This window comes from Pteropus alecto, unplaced genomic scaffold, assembly GCF_000325575.1.
Source record: "Pteropus alecto unplaced genomic scaffold, ASM32557v1 scaffold201, whole genome shotgun sequence".
NCBI lineage: Eukaryota > Metazoa > Chordata > Mammalia > Chiroptera > Pteropodidae > Pteropus > Pteropus alecto.
Window position 1 is genome coordinate 251,020 of NW_006430503.1, and position 12,266 is coordinate 263,285.

A 12,266-nucleotide genomic window follows, 5' to 3' on the forward strand; every position below is an offset into this window, starting at 1 on the left:
TTCCCAGCCCTGGAAATGTGAGGTTGGGCCAGGAGCTATCATTCACGTACCTCTTCACAGCTATTGACCTCGACCATGTCTTAGTGGTTCACCAGTTCATATAAATGGTCGCTTTTTGCCTTGTGCCCTTTTGGCACAAGATTGGTAACTTTTTTCTAGGCACACGTTCAAAGAACTAAAAAACAAAATGCTGGTTTATTAAGCATTCAGACACTTGCTATATGTTACTACTAAACTTCACAACAGCACCATAAGGCGCTATAATATATCATAACCATATAGTTGAAGAAACTGAGGCTCACAGGTTAAGTACAAATTATTGGTATTCCAGGCATGTGGCTGTTAGAGCTTAGCACACATTGTATCCCAAAGCCCAGAAAGGGAGGCACGTGCTCCTCTGGGGTTCTGTGGGAATCTGTGGGAAAAGCTTTCCTTAAAGGATATTTCCTTGTGGATATTTTTGAATGTTTTTAAGTTTGATAAAAGTTTTGTTTAAAAATTTAATAATTAATTTTGGAGTTTTTGCCAGATTACTAATAAATAGAAAACATGTAACCATGATTCTAAAGTTTTAAATTGTGTGTTTGGTCTGCCTAATAGGTTCCTATGGAAAGAAAGAAAAGGTACATTGAAATTAGGAAAGAAGCCAGGGAAGCAGCAAATGGGGATTCAGGTAGGATGTTTTGAACATGATGAGAAAGATTCTGATGATTGGTATTTGTTACATAAAGGAAAATACTTAAGTACCCTAAAACATTGAAATTGAGTTTGAAGTTTTTTTAAGCGATCAGTTGAATTGTATCTTGAAAGAAATGCAATTAACTATACTTTCATTGCATAGAAAGATCTCTAAGTGGCCAAAGGGGGCTCAGACATGGTATACCTTTTTAAAAAAATGCAAGATTGGCTTGATATTTGTTTGTATATGGATTATTATGTATGTATATTATTTAAAAATCTATGTTAAAATACAAATTCCATCCTGCCACTTCTCTGTTCCAAACCCCGCATCATCTCCCACCTTCCTCAAGGCAGAGCTACTCAGGCTGCCCATCCTCCTGTCTGTGCCTGTAGGACTGGCTCACTTTTGCCTCTGGGCATTTGCACAAGATACTCTCTCAGCCTGGAATAAACTTGGCCCCAGATAGCAGCATGGTTCATGACATTTTATTTAATGCCAACTCCTGAAGGACATTCCCCCTGGCCTCTACTTAAAATTAAATCTCTCTCTATCCAGATATTCCTTGTTTCAATTTTCTGCTTAATTTTTCTGCGTAGCTTTGTTTTCTCAATTTGAGGATAACATTTGGACCAGTTTTCCAAGTCTCTTATGTATTTAAGATGTTATTTTTCAGTTATATCTTTTTCCACACTTACGTTAAACTTTATGGGCAAAATGTACATCATGTAAATTTTAAATAAAAAGAAATTCTTTTAATATCATATTCAAAACTTGGATCCAGTTTAACTTAATTTCTTTGTCCATGACAATAGAAAATAACTTCTCAATAATGAGAAAACAAAAGGCGATCTTTTCCTTATTTCCTTTTTGCTTTGTTAATCTGGATATAAGTTGAGAATCATAGGCTTGATGAAAAGCTTTAGTTAACAGTATTCTTTTAATATCATTCGAGCTTAGAGAAATACATTTCTTAATATATTGAATAAATGTATTTTCTTTTTATTTATATTTCAGGTGGTCCTCATTATATATCTTCCTTGTCATATTGGGCAGACAGTAGCCTGAGTGAGGAAATGAGTCAATTTGATTTCTCAACTGGAGTTCAGAGCTATTCATACCAAGACCCTAAATCTACCACTGGTCCTTTTCGAAGACGGGTGATCACATTTTACATATTTAAGAATATTATTAGCATTTGTAAAGGAAGAGGGCTTCCTTGTTACAGAGGAAGCCACTTCTCTGTCAGTAGTCTTCAGAGAACAGTATTAGTTTGGAGAATTTTCCAAGATTTAAGCCCCAGCCTGAGAAAGAGGAACGGAGGGAGGAATAATGTATTTTTAAAATTGAGCTTGACTATGCTTTATGTTGCCCCTAAAGTTGGTTCCTCTCTTTTTAAACGAATGCTTCAAAGGGAAGACCATTCAATAGTTCTTTCACTGAGATCATCTGCGCTGGGTAATAAAAAAATGTGACTTGTTCTATTATGGTTGCACTGTTCAGTGAGATTTTATTAATAGACCACTTATAGCAAGGCATCTTGGGTTCACTACTCATGCCTTCCATCTGATTGCATGACCCAAATTTCCAGTTTTAGATTCATTCAGTCCTTGTGAGCAACATCTTGAGATACAGTGATTCTGAGTAAAAACGTTGTTGAGTAGATCTGAATACAGTCAAATAACATAATTAATCCTTTAACATTAAGATTGCTGTGATTGATTTTATGGCTTACTGAATTTTTTATTGTCTCATGTAACCTTGATTGTGCATGAAATTTATTGTTTCAATGTTATTTAGTCCTGCTGTTACTAAAATATAACACTATTTCCTATCATTTTTAAAACCCCGATTTTATAGAAATTATGCATTATATTTGGGGGGATAGACCATGGGTACAGCAGTTTTAAGAGGAGTACGTTTCCAAATACTGTCCATCTAGGGAAGTGATATTCTGGAATCGTTCCTGCCACCAGAGCAGACAGAATTACAGAAATTATCTAGGGCCATTTTTATTTCTCTTTCTATTCAGTCTCTGCAAGTACTTAGTAATTGTCCAAAAATTTTCTCTAAGTCTATTTTTCCTGGAAATGATCTGTGCTAGAAAATACCAAATTATTCAACCCTATGTGTGTGTGTATGTGTGTGTATAAAATTTAGTGTATGTATATGTCAAACCTCAATTCATTACATTTATAAAGTGATTATCACTGCTGTATTTTCTCAGAGTATTTTAGAATCAAGAATGGTTGTAAAGTTTTGTTCTATTGGTTAAAATTTCAACACAAATTAAGGACTTTACAAAGATTTTCAGAGAAAAACTTTTTTTCAATTTATTGAGAAAAAAAAATAGGCAACCACGTGTCTTATAATAATACTTCAGAGCTGCACTTTCTCCATAAAGTGGCAACTAAAAGTTATTACTCTCAAGGTATTGAGGCTTCTGGGGCCTCCAAGACACATTTGAAAAGATCTTGCTTTTTGTACAAAGCAGCACATGTCTGCATGGATGCTATGACCTGAGTGTGACCCCAAGGGAGTGACAACGTACACAAGGGTCAGATTGGAAATATACATCTAGAATGTAGGAAGACATGAGGTCCTGTTTATTTTTTTAGTTGTTTAATAAGAAAACATACCAAGCGTGTTTGATATTATTACCAAATTATCATTGTTACCTAAGTGTGTGTTTCATGGTATTACGCCTAAAATCAGAATATTATGTAAACTGAAATTTTAATTGTACTCTGCATAATCTGATTCTTCCCTTTTCATAGGAGCATAAAGACCCCATTATTCAAGATGATATCCTGGAATTAGAGATGGATGAACTCAATCAACATGAATGTATGGCAACCATGACAGCCCTGATTAAGCACATGCAAAGAAATCAAATCCTGCCTAAAGAAGAAGAGGTCTTTTTTCTGCTAATCTTATATTGTCTCACTTAATATTATTCATTGGTATCATACTAAAAGTGAACATTTAATATCAAAGACTAAATCAAATTCCATGTCAGATAAACATTATTTTGTTGCTCATGTTTTACTTGGTCACCCTTGTCTCAAAATGTGAAGTTATTTTATTCTGCTTTTTAAGGTAATTTTGAGGGTATCATTTTAGGGTTCAGTGCCAAGAAATCTTCCTCCTTGGATGAAATTTCTTCATGACAAACTAGGAAATCCATCGGTGTCATTAAATATTCGTCTCTTCATAGCCAAGCTTGTTATTAATACAGAAGAAGTAAGTCATTTATTATTTCTTTAAACATTTTTGCAGTTATGTCCATCTACTTAAAAAAAATCCACAACAAACAAAGATGTAAAGGAACAGAGCATAATATTTTTGTTCTCTGAATAAATTAGCCAATTATATGTATTTGTTCAACATCATCCTTGTATCATTTTCTTTTAAAACATGTAAATTAACTTCTATTGAGTTAAAAGTGATCTTTTTATAAGTACATAACTTTGTTATGGCAGCCAACCTTCTTGGTTAATAGTAGCAGAGCAAGTGGTAAAATTATTCCTGTTAACTTTATATGAAAAAAGCCAACTCAGAAAGTTGCTGAATTTATCAGTTGGTCTATATACAGTACTGTGTTAGGGAGGATCATCCTCCACCAGTGGGAGTTAGGATAGATATTCAAGAGAGCCCTTGAGCTAAGTGTTGTAACAGTGAGAGTTTACGTTCTGCATAGAAGCAGCAGTGTGAGCAGAGATGGGCCCTGAGAGAGCCAAGCACATCTGCACTGAATACACAGACCATGGTTACATGGTCCAGAAGAAAAGTGTAAATGGTATGACTACATGTCTGTGTGGCAGATGAGCTGAGCCAGGCCTTCAGGTCCATACAGAGGATCCAGCCTATTTGTTGACTGGTAGGGAGCCACTGAAGGGTTCTAGGTAGAGTGCCATGATCCATGTGGCTCCACAGAAGGTCCTTCTAGGCAACACTGCAAATGTGAGCCGAAGGCCACAAGGCTGTTGGGAGATGGTCATGAGGGCTGACCTGAGACTGTAGCAGGGCCCGTGTTTCTCAAGGTCATGCTTGGTTTTTAACTCCTAGGGTTGCAATATCAGAGGTACCACAGAACTAGATGGCTTAAGTGACAAACTGGAAGCCAAAAGTTTGAGGTCGAGGTGTTGGTAGGGTTGGTTCTTTTTGAAAACTATGAGGGAGAATCTGTTTCAGGCCTCTCTTCCGGCTTATAGTGGCCTCCGGTATTTCTCAGCATATAGATAGTCTTCTCCATGAGCTTTCACATTGTCTTCCCTCTCAGAATCTCATATGTACAAATTTACCCTTTTAATAAGGATACTTATTGGATTAGGGCCCTCAGTGACTTCTCTTGATAGTCTTCAAAGATTCCATTTCTAAATAAGTTCACATTTACAGGTACTGGAAGTTAGGACTTCAGTATTCTTTTAGGGAACTCAGTTCAACTCAAACACTAAGGGTTACATGTGATTTCTAGCACACATTCCTATAAGTGTTGACTTTATGGCTAGCAAAAAAGGAACTGGTGTTTTTGTGTTTGGGTTATTCTTGGTAGGCTGGGTGTGGGTGTGTAGTTTGACAAGGAAGCCTGCTGAATTCATGTAGATGTGAGGTGCCTCTGAGACATCACTGAGAGATGTCCCTGGAGCACTGTTCATATCTGGGGCTCTGGAATGATCAGGGCATTGGTTTCCAGAAGGAGATGTTCAAGACAATCTGTTTTATGGAAGAAAGACTAGAATTTGTATTTACATTTATTTTAAAAATTTCATCCTTTAAATTTATCTATTATGTTTTAATAATAAATAAGTTTGCATTTATAATTTACAAAGAAACCAATAGATATAACATGGAGAGTGTTCAAATTTTTTTTTACTTACGGAGGTACATAAAAAAGACTTGAGACCACATAGATTTAAGCTGTGAAAGTAGATGAGAAATCCCTGAGAAAACATTTTTAAAAAAGGTGGCAAAGGTTAAGAAGATAGCTTGAATTATACTTTAGTCTGCCTTTTTGAATCAAAATAGCAATTTCTAAAATGAACTAAATAGAATTTAGTATATAGATACATTTTATTTAGATTTCAGAGTCTTGGGTATGTGAAGTCTCTAACAGAATGACTTCCGTAATACAAGAAGAAATGAAAAAAAATTAGCCACGTGCACCTACCTAATTTGCATATTCTGATTTTTCATATACTCTGTGCATTGGAGTAAAATAAAAGTTGAATTCTCTAAAGCTACATATGATTCATATAGGATAAGGTCGATATAGAATATTTTGATTTCTATGAGCATAGGTATATCAGAAAGATTTTAAGCAAAGAAAACATTAATAATAAATCTATTTCCATCGAATTGAGGTTTCAGGGGCCCATGAGGAGAGCATTCAACAGAGAATTTGATCTGATTAAGCAGGGTAATTGTTGGAATTTATACCTGTTTTGGATTTAGGTCGTCGTAATATAAAATTTTAGCTGATGGAAGATATGTTTCTGGATTAATATTTCAGTTATTTAAAACAATATTTGATATTTGACTTTTAAAACAATTTTTAAAATTCTCTACTAGGTCTTTCGCCCTTATGCAAAGTACTGGCTTAGTCCCTTGCTGCAGCTGGTTTTTTCCGAAAACAGTGGAGGAGAAGGAATTCACTATATGGTGGTTGAGATAGTGGTTACTGTTCTTTCATGGACAGGATTAGCTACTCCTATAGTAAGTAGTCTATCAGTTCTTTGTTGAGTATATAATAAATAGTTCAAACTCCTCTTAATGACTTAGAGTGATCATTTTTAGCATTAATTGTTATATTGCTGTGGTACTGCTGTCAGTGTTTGCTTTTTTGTTTGTTGCTTTTACCTGCTAGGAGCTTGGAAGCTAGATAATGGATTTATTAAGAGTATATATATGTCAAATAAATGTCAGTAGGCCCTGAATGTGAGGTTATGAAAACTCCTCTGTGATTGAAGCCCCTGGGTTTTTTTGGCATTTATTTTGCCAGCCTCTCTACTTCCAGCTTTCCCTTTTGAGGCCTGTCAGTAAAGCCTTTGTAACTTTCCGTGGTCGCACCTGAAAATCTAAGCAGGAGCTGGATTCCTCAGTAAAATGCCACATCTCTTTCATAAATAGACTTTTGGATTTAAAAATGCTTTTTCAGAATGGAATGCTACATATTAATATAGAATTTCTATACCATTTCAGGGGGTTCCTAAAGATGAAGTGTTGGCAAATCGATTGCTTCATTTCCTAATGAAGCATGTTTTTCATCAAAGAAGAGCTGTGTTTAGTCACAACCTTGAAATTATAAAAACCCTTGTTGAATGCTGGAAGGATTGCTTATCCATTCCTTACAGGTATAAATTTACTAGATTTTGCAGTATCATTAGAAATTTTTTAAATGTAGAATGTCATAAATAGTGATTACAATGAAATGTAATTACTTGAAATGGAGGAGTAATATAATTTGAAATAGAATAATTTTGTAAGAGTATATTGCTGCTACTCATAAAATCACAATCTCCAAAGTTTGACACTAGAAGCATTTGTGGGCAGGTCATCACCTCCAGGTAGCCTCTGCCCTGTCTGTCGACTCAGCCCTGGCTTTCTTCCAGCACAGAGCATGTGGAATATGCTCTGCCCTTGACTGTACCAGCCCAGGGTGGACTGCAGGACTTTTCTCTGATTTCTTTTAGCACTGCCCAAGGCCAGCTAAGACTTTCAGAAGGTTTTACTATCAAGTAAGGGAGAATTGGGGTAAATAATTATAGGAAGATATAAAACTGGCTATGTTCCAAAGCTAGAATAACCTGAATGTGAACAAAGAGGATGGGCTATTAACAAGAAGGGTGTTAGATATGGGAAGAGAAAAGGTATTTCTTACCCTGAAATTTAGCTGTAGAAAATTTTATATTTGTCTTCCTGCTGCTTCTTTTATTATATGATAATCTGTACTTTTCTTTTACATTTACATTTCAGCTTAATATTTGAAAAGTTTTCCAGTAAAGATCCTAATTCTAAAGACAATTCAGTAGGAATTCAATTATTAGGTATTGTAATGGCCAATAACTTGCCTCCCTACGATCCAGTATGTGGCATAGAGAGTATAAAGTAAGTGTCATAGTTTTTGCTTTGATTTCTTTTTAGGTTAAAGTATTCCTGAATTGGAAATAGACTGGATTATGGTTTAATTTTGATAAACGTACAGGCTAAAACCCATGTTAAAAATATTTCTACCTAAAATTAGTTAGGTTTAGAGATCATTTGGGAGAAAAAATATGTTAATAGAGCAAATGAGGAAGGGTGAGCTTTTAAAAATTAGTGTAATATTTTCATGTACATTTTGAGAATTAAATATTTTCTTTCTTATTTTCTAAACTGACATTTTCAACATTTACCCCTGAAAGCAACTCAGCTCTCTTGAGACCATTCATTATAGGGTAATGACCATGAAGCGAGGACTCCCTGGACCTTGTGCTGCCTGCCATGTTACTGTGCTTTTTGGCTTAGCTGCAGCCACACTGTTTCTTCCTCTATTAGGGCCCTTCACAGGTGGGGGTGGGTGCAGGCCCTAAGTATGAAGGGGAGGGGCTTTAGTAAGATAATTTTGTTAACAGCACCAAAAGGTACTTCATTGTCCTACTATTTTAGGATTTTTAAAAAGTCAGTGTTTATATCATGGTTCTGCATAGATTTCACCATGTCCCTTCCATGCTTTTCCTGTTTCTTTGAAAGTGGTTCCATGTAGTTGGTCCTCTCTACCAGCCACCTGTTGTTGCTCAACGCAGATTCACCAGGAAATAGCTTATTTTTAGACAAGCTACTTTTTTGAGCTCTGGTTTCCCCAGTGAAAACCTTACAGAGCCACTGTGAGGCTGAAAATGAAAAGTCCCTCTCCTCTGCGCACAAAATCTGGGGGCACTGCACTCGCACTCAGTCTCTTTTTCATTGTTTTATGTCCTTCTCTGTCATAGTAGATGGCTTTAAGAGGAAGTCAGTAAATCATGATCTTAGATAATAACGTCTTTTTCACTATAGTTTTATAGTATCCAGCATTGTGTTTGTTTGTTTTTTGGGGGTTTTTTGGGGGGGATATAGCAGGCCCTGTGTGATGAACTGGCTTTCATGTTTCTTCCTGGTCAAGTCAGAGCCTTAAATACATCTTCAGATATATATCTGTACAGATAATTCAAATCACGTTTTATGTTTGTGTTTTCTCAATTTGTGCTATTTATATGGCACGAGGAATAAAATTGTTATAATTGCTGTCAGGTAACAGAATGGATTATTTTATGCATATTTATTTTCTATATTTGTTATAGATACTTTCAAGCTTTGGTCAATAATATGTCCTATATAAAATATAAAGAGGTGTATGTGGCAGCGGCAGAGGTTTTGGGCCTTATTCTTCGGTATCTTACTGAGAGAAAACATGTGAGTGTTTTGTGTAATCTTAAATAAATGCTTTTTCAGTTTTGATTTGTCATGGCACTTATATCCTCTCTACTGTAAGAAATCAAAATGGGCATTCTACATTTATTAATATTTTACTCTTTCCTACTGTATACAGTGCTCAGTTTTTTTTTTAAAGAGGACATAGGATTCTTTAAAAACACTTGGAAATTTGGTAAACATTTAAATATTGGTAATTTACTCTTTATTGTAAAAGTCAGGATATGAATATTTAACCAGCTTTCATTCTTCTGTACTTGGTCTCAGGATTTCCTTTTGGAAAATATTACTCAGATAGGTACCTGCTACTGTTAGGGCTAAGTTAAAGCAGGAGAATCCTCCACTTCCAATTTTGACATAAGATAGCTGCTAAATAAGAGAGGGCACTTCTGAGGGAACCTTTCTCAGTCTTGTGTTCCCTGCCCACTTTACAGGATTGCGAGAAGAACTTAATTGAATTCTTAAGCATAGTACACAGAGTACAATAATTTTCAGTAAAATATAGTTATTAAAGATGTGTATGTAAATAGTGTAGTGGAATGATGTTTACCGCTCCATTGCTTTCCCCCTGCATGTTGATAGAGTGAGGTGCTACATATTTTGGAGCCTTCAAAAACAGTGTCATTTGCTGTGATAAGACGCCTGTGCCAGGTTTCTCTGTCGCAGTCTGTCCACAATGGCTCAGTTGATCACTCCTTCTGCAGTCTCTTTTGTCACTGGTTCTCGGACACTCTTGGCTCTCCTTCTACTTCCTGGGCAGCTTTTGCTCCCTTCCTCAGCTACGTGTTTCCCAGGCCACCTCCACAGCTCTGTTCTTGGTCCTCAGTTTCACTGCTTCCTTGCTGATCATTCAGCCTCATGGTTTTAAAAACTGCCTGTAGGTTCATGATTCCAAGATACGTATCTCCAGTCTACTTCCTCTCCTGCAAGGAAAGATAGAGTGTGAGGTCTGTGCTACATTCACTGTCAGGCTGGATAAGGAGAATCTTAGGGGTGGGTAGTTAGGAGGTCCTGAGGCTTCCAAGGGTACCTCAACATAGTATCGGACCTCTGCTCAATTCACCAGTTAGGCATTTATTTGGATTTAAAAGAGAATTAAATTAAACTAAAAGGAAGTAGAACCCTTTGGAAAGATCAGACTTCACTTATTTGTTTTAAGGATTGCCAGCTATTTTTGTAAAATACACCATTTAAAAAATTCAGAATAACTTTTTTATGACACAATTCTAGAGTCCCTAAATGTTGGGGATCAGTTCATATAACACGCTTGATTTCATCACAACAGTTAGAGCAAATCACACAGATCCCAAATTCAGTCTCTCTTGACCTAAATTTTTACATAATGAGACTATGTAAACACTTCTTTTACATAGTTATTTTCTGAATCTAAAATGGTATTGATTGTGCGTAGAAATTTGGGAAACAGTAAAACATGAAGAAGTAAGCGTCACTCATATTCTAACCACTAACCTGCTTTTGGCACCTGAGACGTAGACTCTAGTCATCAGTATGTGTGTGCATGCATTTTTCTTCTTGTTTTATGTATATTGTTAGGTTAATATTGTTTTATAACTTTGGCACTTAAATGTGTCAGTCACTTATATGTGTTGGGTACTTACTGATTGGCTCTAGGCTCTCGTTATATACCAGGGAACAGGACAGGCCAACCCCACCCTCAGGGAGCTGGCATTTGGTGAGAGGAGACAAATCTATCATAGTAGATAGTAATATGTGATCAAGAGAAAGTAGGGTATAGGGATAGACAGTGATAGGGACTGCTGTTTAGATACAGTTGCTTGAAAATTCTGGCTTGTATGAATATTTGACAAGAGACGTGAACACTGGCATTATAAAATGTATCTTAAACAGTATTTAATCACTGATTTTAGTTCAGCATCCCCAATGATTTGCTGAACAGTGTCAGAAGAAAGCACTGATCTTTATTGATCTGACATCTCACATGAGCTGGACACTGCCAGTGCTAGCAGCACAAACTATGCATGGCTGTTGCCTGGCTCACCCAAACTCATGGTTCCAGAGCCTCTGGTGGTTCCCAGTGGTTAATGCAAACCTGTGGGTACTCCTGACACTTAACCTTGTGTACACTGTTGCACATGATAGCACTGAACACTTCCTTGGGTTCACGTAACTCTTCAAGGTAAACCTGTTTTCAGAAACTTAACCTAAGTTTGCATTTTTCTACATTTGAAAAGAAACTTAATTTTTCAGATACTGAAAGAATCCGTGTGTGAACTGATTGTAAAACAGTTGAAGCAACATCAGAATACAATGGAGGACAAATTTATCGTGTGCTTGAACAAAGCTGTTAAGCACTACCCTCCTCTTGCTGATAGGTAAGATGTTGGTAGGAGTGAATGTCCTGCGGTGGAGATGGTGGAGACTGCTCCCGACTCACTTGTCATGTCCACTGATTAGGTTTATGAACACTGTGTTCTTCCTGCTGCCAAAATTTCATGGCGTGATGAAGACTCTCTGTCTGGAAGTGGTGCTGTGTCGTTCAGAGGAAGTAACAGATCTGTACTTACAGTTAAAGAGCAAGGATTTTATTCAAATCATGAAACATAGGTGAGTGGGCAGACAGCTTCATCTTAGATTCAGCAGACTCATAAAATGTTGATTAGTTCAGCTTTCTCCGTCAACTCAAAGAACTTGTAGGTTTTCATGAAATATGAATTTGTTAAATTTAAATCTAAGAGAAAAGGTTGTGGGATCTGGCCCTCCTGCCTCCTTTCACCTGGCACCTTGGAGGGAGCATGTCTGTGGGGTTGTCTAAGGCTCTTTTCAGGTATAAAATACATGGTTTTGAGTTTTTACTTAACTTTGCCAGGTAAGAGGCTTCCTTTATTGTTTGTTAATATTGTTCATTTTCAAAATTACAGTCTCCTAGTAAATGTTAAAAAAAATGCTGTTGAGCGCTTGCAATATTTTTATTTCTCTGCACTTTTCCAGTCTTGTCTGTGTATATATTTTTATATAATGATAAATGTGTAATGTGTCATTGTGTTCTGATAGCCTTATTAAGCATTTACTGAGTACATTCTATGTGTAAAGCACTTTAAGGAGGAAAAGATATATACAACAAGGAAATAGGTATGCACCTCGCCAGAGACCCAGACTA

The 12,266-nt window shown here is 36.4% G+C and overlaps 1 protein-coding gene across 7 annotated transcripts in view; it reads left to right on the forward strand.

Annotated features, from left to right (window-relative positions):
• PRKDC (protein kinase, DNA-activated, catalytic polypeptide) overlaps positions 1–12,266 on the forward strand; it is a 191,844-nt gene that overhangs the window by 109,184 nt on the left and 70,394 nt on the right. For all 7 annotated transcript variants that reach the window (XM_015592731.2, XM_006905155.3, XM_025049081.1 and 4 more), the window contains 10 exons: positions 601–673; positions 1,697–1,839; positions 3,457–3,594; positions 3,803–3,922; positions 6,251–6,394; positions 6,881–7,032; positions 7,655–7,786; positions 8,998–9,109; positions 11,357–11,481; positions 11,564–11,713. In XM_015592731.2, coding sequence (XP_015448217.1) covers positions 601–673; positions 1,697–1,839; positions 3,457–3,594; positions 3,803–3,922; positions 6,251–6,394; positions 6,881–7,032; positions 7,655–7,786; positions 8,998–9,109; positions 11,357–11,481; positions 11,564–11,713 — 1,289 coding nt within the window. The remainder of the gene's footprint in view (positions 1–600; positions 674–1,696; positions 1,840–3,456; positions 3,595–3,802; positions 3,923–6,250; positions 6,395–6,880; positions 7,033–7,654; positions 7,787–8,997; positions 9,110–11,356; positions 11,482–11,563; positions 11,714–12,266) is intronic.